Raw genomic sequence first — 23,844 nt, forward strand, 5'->3', positions numbered from 1 at the left:
TTTTAAAACGGTTTTTAGAAAACAAATAAAAACAACTTAAAATAATTAAAACATATTACCAAAAATTACCTTATTTTTAGAATACGTTATCAAAAGTGTTTTTGAGTTTGAAAAACTGCTTTTTATTTCTAAGAACAAAGAAAAACAACTTTTAAGTAGACTCAATCATATACATAATCTATATTGTATGTTATTATTACATCACATACATTACTTATCATTTGTGCAAAATTTTGTTTAACTTGTTGTTTCTTCTATATTAGTCATATTACTTATTAAAGACATAACTTTTGCATCACCCATTTCTTTGATAATAAGAAGACGAGATTGCCTCGTATCTTTATTTACATAGAAGGTTGTTGCATATGTTTTGTTGTCTTTGTTGTGTATGTGTTTGTAAAGGTTTTACGGTAGTGTCATATGTATTTAAGTTTATTAATTGTTAATATATTTTTTCCTTATGGGAAAGCATAGTATATGTGTTCTTGTATACTACCATTTTTTTAAAATAATTTTTGTATAGAATATACAAATAAAAAGGTCATTTTTCTTCCAAAGTTACTTACAATAGTATTGTTGCCATTGATAATACCAAGATCAAGAATTTGGTTGCAATGTGATTAGAAATGTTTAAAATATTTTGCTTTGGCTACTTCTAAGGTATGACAAATATGAAATCTTTTTCTCAAATTGTTTATCATATGTTATTATATCAATATGATTCAAAAAATGATAAAGAGAATAAAGGAGGCAAAGTTAGAAGAGAAATCAATTTCCAACCAAGTATAGTGAAGTTGACAATTTTATGCTTTCTTGAACATGTTTTACTAGGTAAGGGGTTTTTTTTTTTTTTTCCCTACAGATGCATTTACAATAGGTTCAATTTATTGATGGTTTAGAAGACTTCAAGAGGTATCTATAGAAAATAATTTGTTAAAAGATAACATTGTTTGATCTACAAAAGGGTGTTGAAGTTAAAAGAAACAAGTTTAGGAGTTCTACCTATGAAGCATATGCTTTGATCGGATTCCCTTAATTTTCCCAGTTTGTGCATCGCAAATCATTTTACTCATTCAAAATGAAATTTGAGTCGTATTAGAAGAAATTGTAATTAAACCTTAAATTGAAGTGGAACTATGATACCATAAATTTAAACTACTTAATAACAATTCTAAGTTATTAATTTTGAATGGTGAAATTGATGTTTTTTTGGTCCTTTTACACATATATATTTCTTATAAATAGTTATAGATAATAGTGTTTTAGATTAGGTTGATAGGTTTATTCCTATTATACACTAGTTTGATTGAGCTTACTTTCTTTGACGTTAATGATTGTGATTGATTTCAAAACACTCAACAATTGAGTTTGGATGAGGTAAATGTGTTTGGAAATATAAAGTAAAGTAATGATAAGTTAAAAGTAAAAAGAATTAGAAATGAAGCAAAAATTTGAAGAAAAAGGAGGAACAACCCCCTATGTAGCATTCAAAAGCTTGGGCATGGTTCTAACATCCCTCTTTAGCCAACTGGAATATTAGTGATTTTTTTTTTAAATAAAATGATTTCTTAAGATCTGAAAATTGTCTTTTGATAAGAGATCTCTTTCTAAAGTTGCTTTAACTAGATCTATTAGGGTTATACCATAAATTACCAAGTTTAAGAGTTAGAATGATAATGTGCATAATCGAGTATATTGCCATTACTTTGCCCTAATATTCAAACTCTCAAAATCTTTTAAGAAAGCTTCTTAAAAGTCCTTTCAATGGAAGGGTATAATGGTGCATTAGTTGGTTCATCTTTTTACAAAGCTAAAGTGATCTATTAAGGAACATAAGACAATCTGTTGAAGACATAAAAGAAGAAAGTAGGTGTTGATCAATATAAAATCTTTGAAAATATGTGCCTTCAGATTAAGTAAAATTGCGACCTTCTTTTCTATTTATATATATGAATGTTTTTATGACCTAGCAAGTTGAATTCACTTAATAGGTTCAATCTCAACATTTTATATGAGAATAGATAGATTTGAAACATTTGGAATGAAAACCTAATCAGCTATAATTAAGTCCAAGTGAATATTTTGATTAAGAACTTAGTTCCAATTAAAGTTTAAAAATAAAATTTAACCGACATTTTTATTGATAATTTCATCTCATTTAAGTTATTTTTAAATTGAACTTAATCTTAGCATAATTGAGTTAAGCATTCTAATTGAAATCTTAATCTCAATTACGTCATCTGAAATAAGCTTATTTCCGGCACAATCCAAGTAAATATTCATATTAAAACTTTTACTTCTTTTTTCAGATGCAACTTAAGCAGAATTTAATGTAAATGAATAATATATTAAACGGAAGAAAAACTTTGTAAATATTATATCCCCTCTTTTATCTATATTTCTTTGAAAGTAAAGTTTCGTACCACATTAAAACACAAGAGAAAGACCTTAAGGGTCAAGTCGACCAGAGTTTGTTAGGAGAAATTGTGACAGAGTCGGGTCTTCATAGGGCATCATAACTTGAAAAAGAAATAGAAAGATTAACGTGGTGGGGAGAGAACTACCAACTTAGAGACAAGACTATGGTGGGTCTTTCATGACAAAGATGGTGGCAACAAAAAGAGATTGACTTGGAAATAGAAGTATGCTAGCACTTTACGGGAAAGAAATTAAAGTGGGTTATAGAGAGAAAGTTGGATACAATGATGAAAATATGAAATGAAATTGGCATACTTTTGGAAGAAAATCAAAAGGACAAATAGTAAAAAAATGATAATGCCTTGGAAAATTCATAGAAAATTCACTGAGGAGTCAAATTTCTAATTTCGTGATTATTTTTACCACTCCCTCCAAATAACCCCTTTAGAAATAATCTAATGCTCATATTTAGGAAATATTCTTATCATAGTTTAATGTAATTTGAGCTAACTACCTCTATGCAAATTCAAAACTAAAAAAAATTTGTTTTCCATTTTAAAATGCGAAACAACTTTCTAATTTAGAAAATTTTGTTTGGTAAAATTTTCTTTGATAAATAGGTTTTTGAAAATTTCTTCAAAAAGAAAATACGTTTTCACCTCATTTGCTACTTTTATTCTTAATGTATTTATTCAAAATTTTCATTTATTTGTACCGTGATTTTGTTTTTTACTTTTTTTCTACCTCATTTACTACTTATACTTTAATTTTACTTATTCGTTCAAAATTTTCATTCACTTGTACTGTGATTTCATTTTTTTTTTTTACCTTATTTACTACTTATACTCTAATTTTATTGATTTGTTCAAAATTTTCATTTATTTCATTATTTGTACTATGATTCCATTTTTTGTCCACCTTATTTACTTATACTCTAATTCTATATATTTGTTCAATATTTTTTTAATATACTTTTAAATGCCCATATCCAAATTTGGGTGGATATGAATTGGATGCCTTATAATTTTTCTCTTCACTTCATTTTCAAGTTATCCAACAAAACTTCATTCGTTAGGTATAATTAAATATCATTTTATCCGTATTTTTATAAAATAAAACAAAATAAAAGCATGTTTATTAATGCTTTTACTTAGAAGTGTTTATAAGAGAATCATTTATTAAATATTTCTCTAAGAGACACTAATTCATAAAAAAATAAAACTAATCCGTCGATTAGGTGGTGGTCAATAACAAATGAAGAGTATTAAATATTCAACGCTCTTTTTTACAAATGGCAATTGAGATAATCATTTATTAAATATTTCTCTAACAGACACTAATTCATAAAAAAATAAAACTAATTTGTCGATTAGGTGATGGTCAATAACAAATGAAGAGTATTAAATATTCAACGCTCTTTTTCACGAATGGCAATTGAGGGTGCAGTAAACAACAATAAACATGAGGGTAATCCTCCCATTCTGATAAGCCCTTCTCTAAAATGATTTATCATGTGTCATGCCACTCTTTAACTAGGGGACCAACCAAAAGTCACTTGACAAAATCTTTATAATATGAAACCAAGTATGGTTGCTTGGCAGATAAAAAGAGAGCCAATAATGATGTTCCCTTGATTGAGTATTCACCTTCCCCACATATAATCATAACTATTAACCCTAGCACTTGCAAACCATGCATTTCAACATCAGGGTCATAAGAATTCTAGATCAACTACTACAAAAAGTTGAGGACCCTTCCACTTCTTCTTTTAGAAAATTCAACCAACCCTTTTTCTCATTTCACATTTTATAGTATTAATTGCTCTAGTTTACACGTCAAGGAACATATCCAGCAGTTTATGACTATTCCTTTATGATATTGTCCACAAAACCCCTATAAATACCTCCGCTTCAACTCTCCTCCTTTTCATATTCTTGGTTGTTTCTTCCATTAATCTTTGTCATCAAGATACTTGTACAGGAAGAGAATGCCGGAAGCAGCTGTGATTATTGTAGGAGCCGGCCCATCTGGGTTAGCCATGGCGGGGTGCCTATGCCAACTATCGATACCGTATCTTATCCTCGAAAGGGAAGACTGCTGTGCGTCTTTGTGGAAGAAAAAAGCGTACGACAGGCTTCATCTTCACTTGGCGAAGCAGTATTGCACGCTCCCGCACATGGAGATGCCGGCAGATTGGCCCAAGTATCCGTCCAGGCAGCAGTTCGTTCAGTACTTGGACGACTATGCCGACCACTTCAACATTCGTCCTATGTACCGGAGATTGGTGGAGTCCGGGAGCTTTGATGAATCCAGGGGAAAATGGAATGTTGTGGTGAGAAATGGAGAATCCGGTGAGCTTGAGGAGTACTCCGGGCGGTTCTTGGTGGTGGCCAGCGGCGAAACGAGCGATGCTTTTGTACCGGACATTGATGGGCTCAGTACTTTCATCGGAAAGGTTATTCACTCGACCCAATACAAAAATGGAAAAGAGTTTGCCGACATGAAGGTTCTGGTTGTTGGGTCCGGGAATTCTGGCATGGAGATTGCACTGGATCTATCAAATTGTGGTGCCAAGACCTCGATTGTTGTTCGAAGCCCGGTAATTCTACATGTTTTTGATCTAGATCTGTCTCTTTTTTTCCTCCATGGTTGGTACTAAACTGTATGTTGGGTGTATGCAGCTTCATATGCTCTCAAGGGAAATGGTAAACCTGGGGCTGGCGTTGTTGAAATATATCCCTTACAACATGGTGGACTCATTGATGGTGATTCTCAGCAAGCTCGTCTATGGAGATCTCAACAAGTATGGCATAACCAGGCCTGAAGGGGGTCCCTTCTTTTTGAAAGTCAAGTATGGAAAGTACCCTGTTGTCAACACCGGCACCCTCGACAAGATCAAGTCCGGCGAGATTCAGGTGAGAGAGAGACACACACACAGAGGTCCAAAATTTTTGAATCATATAAAAGCAACCAAGTATTTTCTAGCAATATTCTTGATCTTATATTTTTAAATTTCGGACAGGTTTTGCCGAAGCTGATAGGCATCAGAGGTGATGAGGTTGTATTTGAGGGTGGCAAATCACATCCATTTGATGCTATTGTCTTTGCTACTGGATTTAAGAGATCCACAAGCAAATGGCTTAAGGTAAATTCATTAAGACAATCCTCCTCCATTTAATGCTTCAGTTTAGATTGATGGACTTATACGGAATTTATCCTAATTTGACCCAAATCCAAATTTGAAAATAAATAAATAAATAAATAAAAATTTAAGCTTGGACAAAGTACTTGATATTAGAATGAAAAAGATTGATTGTTTCTTAATTTAGGTTGACCGTTTCGATTATAGAAACCCAAACCCAAACCTAACCCGACCTGACCCGACCCGATGATTCGACTCTGATTCTAAGACCTTCATTGTTTTGATAGGGAGATGATTATCTTTTGAACGAGGATGGACTTCCAAAGCCAAGTTTTCCGAATCACTGGAAGGGAAAGAATGGTTTGTACTGTGCTGGACTGGCAAGAAAAGGCCTGTATGGATCTGCCCTGGATGCCCAGAACATAGCTAATGATATCAAGACACAGCTGTGATGCTTCGAAAGTGTATTCACTTCTGAATAAAACTCTCCCTTTTTTGGAGAATAATTTATTTGGTCGGAAGTTGTTTCACTTCTTCTATAATTCATTCATATAGCTTTTCGTCATAAGAATAATTGTGACATAAAATAAGGTTAATCAGCTGATTCCACATATGGAATGGATAGCAGTTAGCGGGCTCAAAATTGGGCCGGATAACTGAAATGAAGGATAGATAACTGAGCAAACTATGGACCGGCCCATTGTCCAACTGGGCCCAAATAAAATATTTAAAAGCTTTATCATTATAGTTATAATTTAATATTTAAATTATATTTAATTTATTTAGTCAATAATTATTTTAATATTAAATTTTATTTAATATTATTTTATACAAACTTCCATATTCACACACACATATATATATATATATATATATATATATATTTACATTTTTAAATATATCTATAGCTCATTTCTTCAAATAATCAATTAATATAATTTTTTAATTAGATAAAATTAAAATTTTAATTTTCTGTCTCATTTAATTTAATTATATATAATTTTTCATTTACACTTATAAATTTTTATTTTATTTAATGAATGTAATTATTCAATTAGTTCAATTTTAAAATTACATTTATATTTGATTTAATTGTATATGTTCTCTCTTATACACAAAAATTTTAACACAACACTTATACGATCCATCAACACAAATTACCAACCTAAGTTTTACGCTAGACTTATTTTCTCGGGTAAATTTAATAATCTTGAGTTTTAATTCATTATCAATTGTTTTTTTTTTTTTCATGCATTTTCTTAACAGGTGAGTCTAGACTCTAAATCAATGCACACATCTTTACTATGCCAACGAATGCATGAGATTTTGTTAATTTTTCATAGATGCCCTAACTTAGGCTTTGAAGGGCCAACATTTCTTTTCCATGGATACTTGGGCCTTCCTTTTAACTTGCATGGGCTTGCAAAATGATAATTAGGCTTCTTGGATCACAACCCAACAAGGACTACTCCTAGGACAAATGTTTTTCTCTTTTTTTTTTTTTTTCCTTTTTTTTGTAAGTTTTATAGTCACGATTGAATTATATTTGAAATATCAATAAAGTTTTAACGGGATATGTGAATGTGGTATTATGATTCCCAATTAAATGATCATTAAAAAAATAATAATAATTTATGGTCGTGGTTAAAAGAAGTGTGCAACTACATGACACTATAATTGTGATAAAATTTTTATCATCACTAAGGTAGTGTTTGTTTTTTTTGTTTTTTTTTTTTATTGAAAATAATTTATTTTTAGAATTTAAGTTGTTTGTTTTTCTATTTTTTCATGACTTATTATAAACTTTTTACTAAATAGAAAAAACCAAAATATGTAATTTTTTCTAAATAAAAAAAATAACATATTGGTTTTTTTATATTTTTTACTACTTAATAAAAATAAAATACTACAAAAATAAACAACCTAATATTTAACACTATTAATCATTAAAGTTGTATTTAGAATTAAGTAAAAAAATAAACATCACGTAACTGTCTTAAACTCGGGGACCATATGGAATGATTTGATATATGATACCTTTTGTCGGAAGCACAATAAAATGTACAATTATAAGACCCTTATGATTATGAAAGTAGGAGATTAGTTGACATATGTAACTTTTGGTGGTTGGATTAGACCACAAGAGCTATATTTCAACCTTTCAGTCATGCTCAAAGTATTAACTAACTCCAATATGATTTGATTGAGTGGTATCCTTTAAGACATGTCCAAAGCATTTTCGACAGCCAAGTTATAATTTAACATTGACTCAACTTGGATCATTTGACTTCGTCGATTTCTTGAAACGAATTACCAACCGGATAAGTTTCAAAAATAAATTCCCACACAAAATCCTTTTTCTTTTTTTTTTCTTTTTTAATTTGTTTTATTTATTTCCCTTCTTAGATTTCTTATTTTTAAGGACATCTCTAGTGGTGGCTAGGGTTTTGTTGGCGGTCGTGAGTGGTGCCCAAGTTTTTCTTGTCTACAATGACATCTCCAAGTTTTTGTGGTGGCTTGAAATTTTTTTTCCTCTTCAATGACATCACCAATGATGCTTTTGCCGCAACCCTTGACATTATGATTAAATTTATGGTGTAATATATGATAAATATGAATTAAATATTTTATTTAATATATGGTGTTTATATGAATAAGAAGTATTGGAGATGTAAAAAAAGATGTGACATCAATTCAATTTTTCAAAAATGTATATTATCTCGGGTTATTTATCATTCAAAACAATTAAATAAATATTAGGCATAAAACAAATATTAATTTTAGTTTATTGAGTCTTTACTTATGTTGATATTCTTAATAAATAAGGTAAATTTTAAAATTAAAATAAATTTATTTCAGTCTATATTTAATTTATTTATAAAAATAATATTTATTTTAATATTAAATTTTAAAAATTTATTCATTAATTAAATGATGAATAATAATAATAAAAAAAACTATACATTTTCTATCGTGGCATTTTCTCGAACCATAAAAGATAGAAAATCTCTTCAATAAAAAAATATTATGTCCGTTTGTAACGTTTCAATGCTTCTATTTATTTTTTCATAATTTTTATAAAAAAAAAAAGTCAAAACTTAGCGTCGGAGACAGAATCAAATGAGATTGTCAAGGCGTACAAGGCTCAATTAATTGTGACGAGTCCATGCGAAACCTCATCGTTGGGTTCGCCGAGGGATATTGCAGCCAAACTTTGGGGCCGCACCATTTTTGTCTTCAGCGGCTGTGGGTTACCACTTACCTGACGGATGTGGGAAATGGCGATGGTGGTGGACCTGGTGTTCTTGGCCGTGAGTGGAGGGTAGTCGACTTGAGGTCGTTTTCGATTGGTCACTGGTGTGCACCTACAATTATGATTTGGTGAGTTGTCGTGGCCCTTCCTATAAGTGTTGACACGTGGCTTTTGTGTCGTGGATTGAGACTTTAGAGGAGAAAATGAGCACCACCGGTTGGGTTCGGATGACGAGGAGGCTCTTTTCGGTGTCTACACGTTTCCTTTTTACTTTTACTTTTTGTAATATTATTTTTATTATTCAAAAATTAAGGATACGTTGAAGGATGAAAATATCGGTAATCACGGATATATCAATATTTCGATTTTACGGATATATAAGATATATCGGAGATATATTTAGATATATCGACGGATATTGGAAAAAAATATTGATAGACTTAAAATTATTAAAAACTCATAGAAATGCAAAGAAAAAAACAGAGTCATTCAAGAAAATGCAGGAAACTGTGGTAATAGTGGTAGGAGCAGGACCTTCAGGACTTGCAACTGCAGCTTCCCTTAACGTCCTCTCAATACCCAACATAGTTCTTGAAAGAGAAGATTGTTTTGCTCCCCTCTGGCAGAAAAAATCATATGACCGCCTTCATCTTCACCTCCCTAAGCAAGCCTGTGAGCTCGCTCACATGCCTATGCCCACTTCTTATCCAACATACCCCTCCAGACTTCAGTTCATACAGTATTTGAGGGACTATGTCTCTCACTTTGGTATAAGTCCTGTGTACCATAGATTGGTGGAGTCTGCAAGTTTTGATGAAGTCACTGAAAAATGGAAGGTTAAGGTGAGGGTTATTAATGGTGGCTCCGATGAGATCGAGGAGTATTCCTGTCGGTTCCTGGTGGTGGCTAGTGGGGAAACCAGCGATGCGTTCATCCCGGAGGTTGAGGGGTTGAGTAGTTTTGAAGGAGAGGTTCTGCATTCGACTCAGTATAAGTGTGGAAAAGAGTATGCTGAGAAGACTGTTTTGGTTGTTGGATCTGGGAATTCAGGCATGGAGATTGCATTAGACCTCTCAAATTATGGAGCCAAGACCTCAATCGTTGTTCGCAGCCCGGTAAATTTGTGTTCTAATCATCTGGGTCTTTTTGTTTGTTGATTTTTGTGAAAGGTCCCTTTACTGTGAATGGTCATGCAGGTTCATATTCTTTCCAAGGAGATCATGCAGCTGGGGCTGTTTCTAGCAAGATATCTTCCCTTTAACATGGTGGAGTATTTGACTGTTATGCTAAGTAAGATTATGTATGGAGACTTGACCAAATATGGCATAAGCAGGCATGAAGAGGGTCCCTTTACTGTGAAAGCCAAGTATGGAAAGTATCCAATTATTGATCTCGGAACCTACAAGAAGATCAAGTCCGGTGAGATTCAGGTAACAGAGAGGATTTGAGAAAGTTTTAGTTTCATACATAATGATTGTTTGATTGTTTAATTCGCTTTTTCCGTATTTTCAAATGCTCTCGTGTTTGTTTTTTTCCCTTTGTCATAGCACAGGATCCGTACTAGCTCAACTGTGCTTTCCTAATTAGGGGAATGCATTGTTGAGAAGTTAAAACGGGAGATATTTAGAATATTCTTCCACGATAATAACCACCACTCAACGATAATGACAATCTAACAAGAATAAAAAATGATAATCCAAAAACATTCCATTAAAAAAATGAGTCATAAAAATGTACCATTTAATCCACCTTATCCACTTGATACCAAACCTTTTTTTTTCTTTCTTTTTTAAAAATCTACTAAGAAAAAACCTTAATTGATGTGATCATATGCCTTCTCGCTATATAACTTACATATGACTCAACTTCTATAGTTCTTGTTTAGTTGCTTCCTCTGCTATGAAAACTGCATCCCAGACTTGTTTGCCTCCCACAAAAGCATGCTAAGAAGTTGAACTTGAAACCACTTTACACATCACCCTTTTTTAGTTGGCCAAAACCTTTGCAAGAAGCTTATGTAGGCTCCTCACTAAGTTGATAGGGTTGAAGTCCTTCAAGTGTTTTATACCTTTTTTTTATTTTTTAACTAACACTATAAAGGTGGCATTGAGGCTTCTTTTGAATGAGCTTAGCTCAGAGAGCTCTACAAAAAAACCAAACCAATCCCAACTAAATTGTCAAAAAACCATGATCTGAATCAAGGGCTTTATCCCCACACAAACTAAAGAAGACTACAAAATCTTTCTCTTCAAACAAATGAGACTCCAAGGACTCTAAATTTTCTCCACCAAAATGTCAAAAAAAACACCCCACTAATATTCCGTCCCCGCTCTCCTATCTCAAGGAGGGAGAAGGCAATGGAAAGCAGTTATACTCCCTCTTCTATGTCTACATCCTCCAATAACATTTCACTATTTACCTTAATTTTAGTCCAATAGTTTCCCCTTTCATGAACAATAGCTTTCTTTTGTTAAAACCTGGTGTTTTTGTCTTCCTCTTTTTAATAATTATTCTCTTGGTTGTACCTCCAAGAGACCTCTTCCACTGCTGCCCACTTCCTAAATTCAGTTACAGATTATATAAAATTGCTTGTATAATTAAAAAAACATACCCAGGTTTTGCCAGCACTGACAAGCATCAGAGGCAGTGAAGTGGTATTTAAGAACGGCGAGTCACATCCATTTGATGTAATAGTCTTCGCCACTGGCTTCAAGAGATCAACAAATAAGTGGCTTAAAGTGAGTCAATACAAGTCAGCATCCATTTGTTATACAGTTTTCTTGATCCTCCTGGGGTAAAAATTTCATTTGTTTTGAGCAGGATGATGACCTTTTGGATGATAATGGGTTTGCAAGGCTCATGCCTCCTAACAACTGGAAGGGAAAGAAGGGTTTATATTGTGCCGGATTGGCCGGAAGAGGCTTGACTGGAGCTCGTGTGGATGCAGAGAAAATAGCAAATGATATTAAGACACTACTGTAATTTACTTTTATAGCGCATAAACCCAGATGGATTTGGATGAGAAAATTTGGTGTATTTTTATTTCCTCTTTGGACAGAATCATAAAAATACTTAAATAAGTACCATTTCCAGAGGACCCAACATCAATACAACAATGCTTTCAAGCCGAACTGCAGCTGCTTCTGCACACATCTACACTCTCCCAAAATGTATTGAAAAAAAAGGCTGTAGAAAATTTTTAAGGTTACAGCCCATGTTATTCATAATGGCACAAAGGGTCAATAAAAGCTGTGATGCTACCAATCGGTCTTTGTACAGCCTGCAAGCTGTGGCTGTGGTGCAGTTGTGGCTGCAAAGGGAAGCTTCAGGTTGACCTTTCAAGTTATGGTGATTATGCCCACAGGAGTCCATCAGAACCAATTTCCAAATTTGAGACTGGGATGTCTCCAAAATCTTGATTTATTGATCGGTTATCTCCCAAGGAGTCCATGTATGGTTTTAACAGATCAGAAGATCTTTCAGACGGTATTCCATAATCTTTGAGAATGCAAGGAGAGGATGCAGCAGCAGCCTCTCTTTCCAAAACAGCAAGGTAATTGTCTTCAAATTCAAAAACCAAATACTTGTCTTTACAAGCTGTGCAATGACCAAACAATCATGAGAATAACGATAATTGGGAAGGAAAGAACATTAACCAAATAGGGATGACGTTACTTACAATCAATAAGGTGTGCCAGATGATGAATGTTTTTAATCCATGTCCCATTGAACTTCAGAACCTGCCATCATTTTAGGTCACATGATATATGCAAATCCACAAAAGCATCTCAAAGATAAGGGGGCAACATTTAAATTATTACTTGCCTGCTGATTGCTCATATTCTCATACCCAATATTTACTTCATTTGCTAAAACCTATCAATGAAAAGGGGGAACATGGGGTAAGATCTCAAATCTTGTGTATGGAACATGGGGTAAGATCTCAAATCTTGTGTATGTGCTTATAGGAAAAATTATTAACTAACCTGAGATAAGATCACAATTTGTTCCCCTTTAAATCTTGCCAAAGAATAGCGTGCCTTTGTCAGTAGTTTCAACTGATCAGAAAGAAAAAGACTAATAAACTCTTAAGCTTGAAAAGAGGAAAAGAAAGCAAAACTATTTTTATAGTATAAATAATGCAAGAAGTCATAGAATGTTAGTTTGATATAAACACCATGCCTAAAGGTGTGATCTATTATCCAAAACTTACTCCTATTGTGTCTTCACACTCCTCCCTGTCAACACAGAAACAAATATAAATTAGCATTACAACAAGCATACACATACATTGAAAGTTAAAAGTGCACTTTCAAGAGGCTGGAGTCTAAACCAACATACTCTATAAGTGGTTCCGAGAGGGGGGTAAACACCAAACCAGAAATTATTAGATATGAAGGTTGACCTCCTTCAATGTGATACGGAACCTTGAGGTAAAGGCATATAGGATCCAGAGCATTAGTTAGCAACGAAACATAGAAATATGAAAATATCATTATTGAAATAAAGCAAGATTCTAATGGCATACCAAATGTACACGCGGATCTAAAACTACTTGAACTTTCATAAAAGCACCAGCTCTGATAATTCCCACCTCTACAACATCACCTGTAAATCTGTATTAGACAATTTAGAACACCCCTCAGCTAAGATAATTGTTACTTTACTGAACCTAGGTTAGACACAGAACATAAACAAAAATGAAAAGAGAGAGGGAGGGGAAGGAAGAACCAGAAGAAGAAAATTAATAAGACTGTAAAATAAGGATAAACCAGCAACCCCATAATGGTAGTTTATGGAAAATTAAATTGCCTAATAGGTATGCCTACGGATGATGATCATAAAAGGTATCAACGACAAGAGGTAAAACCAGGTCCGATCAAACCGATTATGCAAAGCCAAGACTTGACTGCAGGGCTAGCCCCTAACCACAAGTACAATATCCTCTGAAGATGCTATGAATTAGATTGATCAGGATCAGATGGCTAGCTGCCAACATCACATTTTATGTTCCATCAAAAATTAACCCTGCATGGATCCCCATAGAAGAAAGGTTGATGTGGGAGTAAAACAATTCGCCTCTCTGCACCCCATGCCAAAGGAGCAGTTGAGTAATGGAGAACCCCCCAAAGTAAAAGCAGGACTAACAGACCAATATACAACAAACAAAAAGATGTGATCTAAAGAAGTTTCAGCTTTTACTTCAGTTGCTCTGTAGAGGATAAGATATTTTACTTTTGACTTATGAGGTAACGGAATGCAATGCGCTCAGTTGACCGGAATGGCACTGTTCCTTCACAGCCTACATGAACACCATCAAAGCTTACAATCACGTCCCCCTGGAAAAGCATACAATCTAAAACCATTACTGAACTTCAAATATTTAAATATTAAAGGTTGTTAATAGGGCTATAAAAACCCAGAAGCCTGAGTTAATTGTGCTATTAGGTTACTGATACTAAATGAACTGTAAGAACATTTGAACAAGTAAATGTACAGAAAAAGGAAAATGTAGGAAAGATGCCAATAATCTATGTTAATTGCAGAATGCATTAAAAAATAAATAAATAAAAACTGACCATTGGAAAACAAAAAAAAACTTTTTACAAAACCAAAAGAGCACTGTATATTATTAGCTGTTGACTCTCTACAGGCTTAAATAGCTAATCCTTTACCTCACTTATTGTGTCCTCAGTGTTTATTTGGCAGAATTCTATAGACTGTAAGTTGTTATATTGCATAGTGATTAAAATGTCAACAGGTGAAAAACTGAGCATGTTAATTCCTTCATCCAATATATTGCAAGCACCACAGAAAAGTATTTGAAAAATAATATTGTTATTATCCTAATATTCATTGGACTGACTATGCTGACAAGAACCACTATGGAAGTGAAGTATCCTAAAAAAAAAGCACTATGGAAGTGAAGGAAGGTATCCTCATGGGCGAGTGCTAACTAGGCATCCAACTCATTTAACTGTAAGCTCCTGAAGTAAAAAATGTCAATTGTACCTCCTTTAAGACATTGTTTGCATCAGAAGTGGGTTCAACTCTCCGCACCAGTACACCCTGCAAAAAATAGATGTCATTATGAGAAGTTGTGAGAAAGCTCGGATCTTAGCACTTAGTAGAAACAGATGACATACAAATGAACTTCGAAAATTCGGGCACTACCAGAGCACATAATATGTTTACATTATTACTCATTATAGAGTTGATCAAATATACATTTATAAAGAACAATGATGACATAATATGCTTGAGCAGTAGACTCAGATGCTAATGCATTCAAAGTTTCTCAAGCTTCATCAATAAGAACAAATCTATCAGCACAAATGGTCACTCTTCCCCTGCAGGACACATTGTCATTCATGATACACTCAATCCTGTCCCAATATTCTAATTACCCAAATTTCATATTTTCAATTGCTTCCCCATCCCCATATCTAACCATGTCCAACCTCCCAGACCTCTCCTATATTCCACTCCCAGAAGTGTGAGAAGCTGCTCTGCAGGATAGACTCACTCCTAGATGCAACTCAATCAGCACCTTAAAGACCTTCAAGAGAGTAAATAAATAAAACCTTTTCCAAGACACAAAATCCAGAGAACCACCTTCCTTTCAACCTTGAATTCCCTCCTTCTATCACAAGCAAATCCCATGACTCTCACCACCACAAGCAACACACTAGTCCTATCACAAGCTAACGAAAAAAATGAAGATGCATGATTCTATTAACATTTATCATGGAAAGAAAAGACCGTACACCCCACAAAATGCAAACAAATATCAAGAACTATTTCATTTAAGAAATGTACATTAAAGATTTATAGTACAGAAAGATATCACTGCAAGCATGCAAAAACCTAATATCATACTGATCCCAAGAGCCATATGAGTAGATAAAGATATGAACCTCATTCGACTGAACTTTTAGGCAAGAACGTAGTGCAGGATTCTCCAACTTTTGCAACAATACTCCAAGGCAAGGAAAACCTGTAAGTTAATTAGCAAAATATTACTTAGCAGTCAGGATGACTCCATGTCTTTGGAAGCTCAATTTTACAATATTTGAATCACAATAAGGACAAAGGCCGATAATTTAGAAAGAAAAGTAAAACCAAATACCAACAATTGAATAGAATTCAAAACAACCGTCGAGAGTCATGCAAAATGAATTTTTATACAGATCTATACTTGAAAAAAGTATCGTAGAATTAACTTAACTTGAAAAAAGTTGAACATAACAGGTCTATACTTTAGCCATTTTGAACCTCAAAGCACACTACATGCATGAGCACTATCAATCTTTTGTGAAGATTCAACATATACTCTAAGGGCAGATCCCAAGTGAGGTAATGCAGGTTATCTGCATGAAGAACCCTTAATGTCCCTATAGTTTGATGTGGTCAAGCCGTCAATAAGAGTTTCTTACCAGTGTACTTCCCATTTCTCTCGTAGTCATCCAAAAAATGAGACACAACTGTAGTTGGAATCACATATCCAATATTCTCAACATCCTCAGATCTGAAAACCTAAAAGGAAATTTCTTGTAAAAACATTATGATGGGAAAAATAGCACGCTTAAAATGAGTGACTGGCACAATTACAAATATAAACACATGGAGAGTGATTAATTAACAAAACTAAAATATGAGAAGACCTCACTCAGAAAAAATGCCGGATTTTTTGTCCAGGGTAGTATCCATAGGGGTCAATTTTCCCACATTGCAGATTACACATGAATCCCAGAATCTAGAACCAATTAATATTAAGACACAAAGTTTCATAGCATGCCAGAAAATCTACCTGAAATGCAACTCCAATGCACTCCCCCTGGTCATTGAACGCAGGACCACCACTATTACCTAAAATATTAAGACATAAAGTTTCATAGCATGCCTAACAAAATAAAATAAATTCATTTTTTCAAGGGGAGATAAAGAATTTTTTCTGATATATATTTTTGTTGATATACATACATACATACATATATATATGTATCAGAAAACTTCCAATAAATTAGGTTAGAAATATAGTTGCTAGGCACCACTGACCAGGATTTATTGCTGCATCAATTTGAATGCCCAGCAAATCAGATGAACCATGAGCATAAGATGTAACCTGAATATAAAATTCGTAAGAACCTTGATATTTTTGTTCAAAAACAACCTTGAACAAAGAGACAAAAAGAAAAGGTTGGTACAGTGCAAACGTTTAGCTACTTGAAATAGCATGCATATTTTGAACAAGATTCTCACAACAACATAAATGAGGATTACTGGCAACAAAATGGAAGTAATATCCTAAAAGTACCAAGCAACTTTGAAGTTCCATCAAAAGATGCTTAATGAAATAATACACATCCATCACTTGGCTCTTAAGTTTCCATCAAAATTGAACAGAATAAATATTCACATGTCAATTTTTCCTATCGCAAGGCCCCTAGTTCTAAGAGACATTGGTTCTTGTTTTAACTAATAATTCTGCATGCCTAAATTGGGGCATTGTGCAGTTATTGGGCATTATGCACTTGTATGGGTATTATGATTAATAGAAGACTCCTGTTTGATCCAGATGAAGATGATGACAGGACTGAGAATCCTATCACTAAGAAGTGAAAAACACACAAAGCAAAAGAAACAGTAGCTGAAAATCCTGACATAAGAATCAAGAAAATACTAGGCATGATAATTTAACAGTTTGATGTGACAAATCAAACCTCTTAGCAACAAAGGAAGAACTGAACAAAAAGAGCAGAAAAGAAGATTTCTTCAAAGAAATGACCACAGAGAGAGATCAAACCTCTATGCGCGATACCACCCCTTTTGTAACCGAAATAGTATCTCCTCCAAGCGGATATCCCACTACAGTTACTGCATCCTGCCAATTGAGAAGTAACACAAAAAACAGTTTAAAATGTTTCACCCAGAACATACACTTATAATATAGGAGTAGAGACTTTTTAAGCCATGAAAAATACACTAAGTTTTTCATTTGATAAACAAATTAGAGATATGATGCTGAGAAATTGTCATGTAGACAACCCATAAGAAGACTTTATTCAACCCATTAAATTTGACGTTAAGATTAAATTAGATTTTTAAGCCATGAAAAATTCACTAAGTTTTTCATTTCATAAACAAATTAGAGATACGATGCCGAGGAATTATCATGTAGACAACTCATAAGAAGACTTTCCTCAACCCATTAAATTTGATGTTAAGATTAAATTAGATTTCATTCAGTTGCAGTTTCTAACATCATGTTAGAGATTCTAGTTTATTTTTTAACAGTTTAAAGGGTCATGAAATATGTGCTAAATATTCAGCATCCTAACACATTGATGTGTTATTAAGCATGGTAGTTTGGTCATCCATCTTTATTACATAAGCTTCATAGGAAATTCCTTCAACAAAAGGATATAGGTACTCTGAAGACTTAAAAAGGTTCTTAGCTAATTACATATTGATTTATGGCTATTTACATGCTTATTCATACACTAATTATGCACATGAACACTTCAAAATAAAGCCAGAGTCATTACACAAGAGGACAAACAGGATTCACAATGAAACGATTCCTCTGGAGAAAGTGGTAATTAAAACCTGAAGACGTGGCAAGCGTCCAAAATTGAGTGGCTCAGTTCCTTTCCAGAATTCTTCACTTTCTACTGAAAGCAAAGCTATATCACATTCAATACCTCGTGCTAAAACCTGTACATTATTAGATCACTGAGAGGAAAGTAAGCTGCAACATCTAATCAACTTGAAATGTGAGAGTAAATAATGAAGCAACTACTCATAAACTTTAACAGAAAATCATAGGAGTGATACCTTAGCCACATATTTTGTATCATCTCCCCTTCTCTTCACTTTGACCTGCAGCCATGAAAGTAACATGGTTTAAGTAGGCATTCATGGCATACATATCATGCTGTAAAGTGATTGGAACATAAAAGGAAAGGAATTCTTGCAACCACTTAACAGAAAGGAAAATTAACAATGAAAACTCTATCACACTATACTAAGATTTTTTGTTTTTTATTTTTATTTTTTGCTAGGCAATAACATTAATATATTAATTAACAAGTGCTGAAAAAACAGCAGACCAATTTTTTCATAAATATATTTTTATATGAAAAAAATGAAGGTTATGAAAAAAAAATGAAGGTTTATTAAAACAAAAGGCAAGAGTACAAAGAGGAGCCCTTCAACAAAGAGAACTGAAATGAAATAAGAGTACAAGGAGAAGCCCTTCAATGAAGGGGATTGAAATGAAATGTCCACACCCCCCACCCGTCCACAGGCCCCAAAAATGAAGAAAAAAGAAGAAGAAGAATTAAATCTCATGGCAAAAGAAACCACGTAACTTAAATTTAGGTTGGTAAAAATGCCCTCTATACTCTTCTAACATTAGGGCTCCCCGTCAAGCTGAAAAGACTGGCCTCTTCATTAGCAGCTCCTGGAAGCCATTTGAAGCTGACGATTATCCTTGATACAAGCCTCTCAAGCACCCATATAGTGTAAATTAACCTCAAAGAGCACAAAGTATTCTCTGAAGCTCATTCAATGATTGTGGCCTTATAAGGAACTGTCCTTCCACTAAAAATCAATTCACCACATACCTTGCTTCTCTAAGGCCCTCAAGAAGGGCTAGAGCCTCTGCATTGATCACATTCCCAAAACCCTTAGGTTTAGAGAAGGCCAAATTCACATCATCAAAATGGTCAGTGGAAATACCTCAACTCCTGTGGGCTGGACTTCCTAAGGGAAAATCATAAAGTTGTTCTGGTCAAGGAAGTTTCAAATTTTGAATCCTGTAAGCAACAACGTTCCAAGGATAGTAGGGAAAGCCCTTTTAAGACTGAATATCAGGTTTGCTAAGAAGCAAAAAAGCAGAGTGTGACGGACAGCAGTGCACTGCTCAGTTTGGTGCATTGAAAAAGGGTGCAACAAAAGAATTTCAGAAAAGCTGTTGAGCTACCCATGTTAGAAGGAGATCATTTAAAATCAAGATTTTATTTGTCCGGCAGCTAAATCTAATGAGAATAGTGAATCCTCCTTTCTTGATTTCATAACTGTACAAGCAGAATTTCAGTGTTAGCTCCAGTTCTTATTTTTTTCTTCTCTCTCCCATTTTTCCTGGGTGATTCTGGTACACTGCACGTGTAGATTGATTTTGCCCTCTCTGGCATTTCTTTTAATTCATTCTGCCTTCCACAAAAAAAGATTAACCATATCAGTTGTTGGAGAATTTAGAGGATTACCTGGGTAGCATGTTCAACACAATGTGCATTTGTCAAAAGTTTCCCATCCCCAATTATGAAAGCACTGCATACAGAAAAAATTTCAGCAAATATTTCCTGATGAAGGACATTGTCAAAAAAAAAGGTGCAAAACACCAAGGAAAGGAATTCCAAAAAATTGAAAGAACCAAGACTTTACAGAAAAAGAGTTTGCTTTTAAAATTAAATGTATCAAACAGATAAAGAACTAACATGCCTTCCAGTACTCGTATATTGTCTTTGCTTTTGCCAAGGAAGGGAATAATCAGGCGCAGTGTGGGTGCAGTAAACCTAGACAAGTATTAAAGAAGCTAGAAGGATTAGCAACGCACAGCAAATATTCAATATTGAAATTATTAAGGAAAAACAAAGAAGAAGAAGAAACAAACAAACAAACAATAAATAGCAAATAAATGCAACTGCAAATTGACAGTTGCGAGATTAGCACTTGGGAAATGAAATGACTGCATATACAACAAATCACAAAAATTACTTAAAAGACTTACTTTTTATAAATAAATAAAAAACATTTTTTGGAACATCATATTGCTTTTTTGCCTAGAATGACTTATGAGCTCAATCTAGGAGTTTGGTGTTCCACAGAGACAAATTTAGACATACTTAAATGATCCGACTCATCAAACTTATTTTTAAATAAGTAAGAAAACAATATATTAAAAAGCACCAAAAGAATAGCACGCAAAGTAGACGAGACATATACGAGGAGTGCCAAGGAAAAAAACAAAATGATGGGAAACAAAAAACAATCCCTCCCCTTACAGCCTAACCAATCTACAAAATCTACCAAAGACATAGATACATCCTTTAAACCCCCGTTGACCAACTCCAACAAATTACCCATAAAAAGGGATTTAAGCTCTTGATTAGTAAGCTCTACATTATCAAACACCCTCCTGTTTCTCTCTTTCCAAATAGTCTAAAACAAACACAAAGGAGTAGCTTTACATGCGTTCTTCTGTTTCTTCCTGACAGAACAACCATTCCAACTTAAAAGAGTTGATCTCACTGAAAAACTCAACATCCATGCAATACCAAACAATAAGAAGACCAGCTGCCATAGAATTCTTGCCTTGGGACAGTGGAAGACGATGTGCTCTATAGATTCTTCCTCATCTTTGCACATAAAACACCTATCCACCAAAGTCCAACCTCTCTTCTTTAAATTGCCCATGGTCAAAATACCTTTCCAAACTGCTTCCCATGCAAAGAAGCTCACCGTTGTTGGAACACAAGTTGTTGGAAAAGGCTTTGATCGCCCATGCTCTAAACAAGAGTAGTAGGATTTGACTGAAAAGTTATCACTCTTAGTGCCCACCTAATTGAGATTTGTCAGAATAATATATTGGCAGCTACGCCTCACCTTATTGAGATGTTTTGGAACAATGGATTGGCAACTATCCAGAGAAAAATAAAGGGTACTCATCAAATGACATGGCCGTCCAATCAAGTGCTTCTGTGATGATAGACTCCCAATACATATGATAAGACCAGGTGAGCTAGACCCGTTGGAACAGTAGTGCCATGCATTTAAACCATTCCTAATATGAATGTATGTAAAATCCACACATGAAAATAGTTGAGAATGAAATGCATTGTCTAAATTATTAAACACTTAGCATAGGTGAAGGAGAAGAAAACTACAATGCATATGAAAGAACAGGAAGCAGAGAAAAGGATAAAACTATACCTTCACCACAGCATTAAGAAAAGCTCCATCTTGAAGATTCCCTGTTTCAACCTGGAATATAAAAGGGGTACGAATCAAAAGGTAGAATTGGAGCCGGTAGCACAAGAGATTCATATCCCATCACAGAGAAGAGCCAAAAAAAACCAATAAAAATACACACATGGGGCAAAAAGAAACGCAAACATCAACAGAAGAAAATGCTCCATCATTACTAACTATGACTAAATTGAAGAAAAAAGAACATAAAATTGAACTCGACCCTATCAACAAGAACTTCACAGAAATGGCGCAATGGAACGCACCTGCTGCTGCTCTTTCAAGTCAAAGGAAACCCCCTTCTTGTCCTTTCTCTGGGACTGGGCTCCAAACGATTTGAACGGCGAGGATTGAGTTCGTCTCTTCTCATCCTCTCCCGATCCACCACCAAACTTCACCCAGAAAACAGCGATTAGCAAAGAGCTATCGACAAAAGAAAGAAAGAAACATAGAGAAATTAGGGTTTATCTACCTGTTTGGGAGGCTTATTGGGCGATGACGAAGCTCCCTTGTTGCTGCGGCTGATGGCTTTGGGAGCGGATCTGCAGGAGAAGGTGGAGAGGTGGCGGCGGTGGGAGGAAATGGAAGAATAGCGAGAAGTGTAGGCGGAGGCGAGAGAAGAGAAAGAGCAAGTGGTGGCTGCAACCGCCATTTGAGCAGCTGGGCGGAGGAGGAGGGTGAGGATGGTGGCTGCTCTCGGATATTTCTTATCCGCTTGTCTGCAAGAAAATCAAAAAACTAAAAGACTAAATAAATTATTAGGTTTGGCGCCCATGGTTTAATTATAATTAGAAGCTGTTCTGACATTCACGTCTTTGAATTAGGTTTTATCCAACGTAGGATTTGAGGAATTTTGAAGACCCAAAATTAGTTCGGAGAGGGGGAACAAATAAATATTTTTTTAAAACAAAAATTGTTTCTAACTTATTTTCTATATTTTATATTTTAAAACTAACCATATATGTAGCATTTTATTTTTAATTATTTTTTTATATTTGTATAATTATTTTTTCAAACAATAAAACAAGTGAAAACAATTTTAAAAATATTTTTTGAAAATAATGTTTTATTTTTTTAATAACAAAAAATTATTTTCTATTTTCTAACCCATCAAATATGTTTTTTGTTTTAAATAATATAAAATTATTTTTAAAAATAGTTATCAAATAAAATATAATTTTCACGGTTGAAAAATAATCTCTATCTATTGAAAACTAATAGATATATTCTTAATTTACTATTTTTATCTTTATTTAAAAAAATAAGATGCTTAAATATGAGATAGTGATTAAAAAGGTGATTATTCCATCTAGGTAAAATGGATAAAATAATAGCATGTTAAAAAATAATTACTTTTTTGTAATTTATAATCAATCATTTAATTATCAAATTTTCTAAAACATTATGAAGTTTAGTTTTAAAAATTATTATAATCCATCTCTCAATGGAAGTCGCATGTTTTTTTGCTTCATAATCTCCTTTTAAAAAAAAATAATTACTATATTATAAAAGGACAGAGACAACATGTTTTAAATAGAATTCCCATTTGTTGAATTTTTTTCTCCTCGTCTTATAGCAAATGTTTTGTAGAATTCTTTTTTTTGTTGATAGGGGTCAAATTGTCAAACTGCAATTATATTTACGTTTTTCAAATAGTGCAAAAATAGTAGAGAAAATAACCTCGAGATTTATAAATTAGTTTTATTTTCATTGGGTTATAAAATATTTTAAAATAGATATGGTTTTTCGTAAGATAAAAAATTATTTACTGAAATAACCCTTTTACATGTTGATTTATAACCCCAATTGACAATTTTTTTTTTTTTTTTTTTAACGTAGGAATTGATTTGACATCAATAAAATAAGAAATTTAAAATTTTCAAATATAATTAAAATTAAAAAAGCATTAACACTAAAAATAAAAATAAAAATAAAAAATATTAACTTTTATTTAATTAAAACACTAGTAGAAAATATAGATATATACCAAAAAATAGTT

General features: G+C 33.5%; 3 protein-coding genes and 1 long non-coding RNA gene across 5 annotated transcripts; 2 read left to right on the top strand and 2 right to left on the bottom strand.

The window, feature by feature from the left end:
- The first annotated feature begins 4,357 nt into the window (after positions 1-4,357).
- On the top strand, positions 4,358-6,125 carry LOC117917545 (probable indole-3-pyruvate monooxygenase YUCCA10). The gene is made up of 4 exons (XM_034833857.1): positions 4,358-5,017; positions 5,100-5,333; positions 5,441-5,563; positions 5,848-6,125. Exons 1-4 carry the CDS (start codon positions 4,406-4,408, stop codon positions 6,010-6,012), a joined length of 1,134 nt encoding a protein of 377 aa, XP_034689748.1. The 5' UTR covers positions 4,358-4,405; the 3' UTR covers positions 6,013-6,125.
- Positions 6,126-9,290: 3,165 nt separating this feature from the next.
- LOC117918275 (probable indole-3-pyruvate monooxygenase YUCCA10) lies at positions 9,291-11,918 on the top strand. The gene is made up of 4 exons (XM_034834789.1): positions 9,291-9,928; positions 10,010-10,243; positions 11,429-11,551; positions 11,634-11,918. Exons 1-4 carry the CDS (start codon positions 9,311-9,313, stop codon positions 11,793-11,795), a joined length of 1,137 nt encoding a protein of 378 aa, XP_034690680.1. The 5' UTR covers positions 9,291-9,310; the 3' UTR covers positions 11,796-11,918.
- Positions 11,833-22,569, bottom strand: LOC117918274 (protease Do-like 2, chloroplastic). Of its 2 annotated transcripts, XM_034834787.1 has the most exons (21): positions 22,318-22,568; positions 22,112-22,237; positions 21,810-21,860; positions 20,319-20,392; positions 20,084-20,147; positions 18,651-18,695; positions 18,423-18,530; positions 17,620-17,697; positions 16,872-16,938; positions 16,624-16,682; positions 16,250-16,349; positions 15,731-15,810; positions 14,826-14,882; positions 14,049-14,152; positions 13,342-13,429; positions 13,155-13,240; positions 13,027-13,051; positions 12,800-12,871; positions 12,639-12,689; positions 12,493-12,553; positions 11,833-12,410 (listed from the first exon to the last, which is right to left on the bottom strand). In XM_034834787.1, the coding sequence occupies exons 1-21, from the start codon at positions 22,495-22,497 to the stop codon at positions 12,166-12,168; spliced, it is 1,821 nt and encodes a 606-aa protein (XP_034690678.1). In that variant the 5' UTR covers positions 22,498-22,568; the 3' UTR covers positions 11,833-12,165. The 2 variants fall into 2 exon arrangements, with proteins under 2 accessions (XP_034690678.1, XP_034690679.1); XM_034834788.1 differs by lacking the exons at positions 11,833-12,410; positions 12,493-12,553 and having other exon boundaries at positions 12,665-12,729; positions 12,763-12,871; positions 22,318-22,569.
- On the bottom strand, positions 18,974-20,074 carry LOC117918277. Its single transcript, XR_004651832.1, has 2 exons — positions 19,557-20,074; positions 18,974-19,478 (listed from the first exon to the last, which is right to left on the bottom strand). It is a non-coding gene; the product is annotated as an uncharacterized LOC117918277 (long non-coding RNA).
- Positions 22,570-23,844: the final 1,275 nt, after the last annotated feature.

The sequence above is a fragment of the Vitis riparia genome, chromosome 7 (genome assembly GCF_004353265.1).
Source record: "Vitis riparia cultivar Riparia Gloire de Montpellier isolate 1030 chromosome 7, EGFV_Vit.rip_1.0, whole genome shotgun sequence".
NCBI lineage: Eukaryota > Viridiplantae > Streptophyta > Magnoliopsida > Vitales > Vitaceae > Vitis > Vitis riparia.

Bases quoted from the DNA above. Each gene is read 5' to 3' on its own strand.
- LOC117917545 (XM_034833857.1), top strand. From the start codon at position 4,406: ATGCCGGAAGCAGCTGTGATTATTGTAGGAGCCGGCCCATCTGGGTTA. The intron at 5,018-5,099 runs GTAATTCTACAT...GGGTGTATGCAG, and splicing joins CGATTGTTGTTCGAAGCCCG to CTTCATATGCTCTCAAGGGA. The intron at 5,334-5,440 runs GTGAGAGAGAGA...AATTTCGGACAG, and splicing joins TCAAGTCCGGCGAGATTCAG to GTTTTGCCGAAGCTGATAGG.
- LOC117918275 (XM_034834789.1), top strand. From the start codon at position 9,311: ATGCAGGAAACTGTGGTAATAGTGGTAGGAGCAGGACCTTCAGGACTT. The intron at 9,929-10,009 runs GTAAATTTGTGT...ATGGTCATGCAG, and splicing joins CAATCGTTGTTCGCAGCCCG to GTTCATATTCTTTCCAAGGA. The intron at 11,552-11,633 runs GTGAGTCAATAC...TGTTTTGAGCAG, and splicing joins CAACAAATAAGTGGCTTAAA to GATGATGACCTTTTGGATGA.
- LOC117918274 (XM_034834787.1), bottom strand. From the start codon at position 22,497: ATGGCGGTTGCAGCCACCACTTGCTCTTTCTCTTCTCTCGCCTCCGCC. The intron at 18,531-18,650 runs GTATCACTCCTA...AATAATGTACAG, and splicing joins ATACAAAATATGTGGCTAAG to GTTTTAGCACGAGGTATTGA. The intron at 14,883-15,730 runs GTTCATATCTTT...TATTTTTTGCAG, and splicing joins TAAAAGTTCAGTCGAATGAG to GGTGTACTGGTGCGGAGAGT.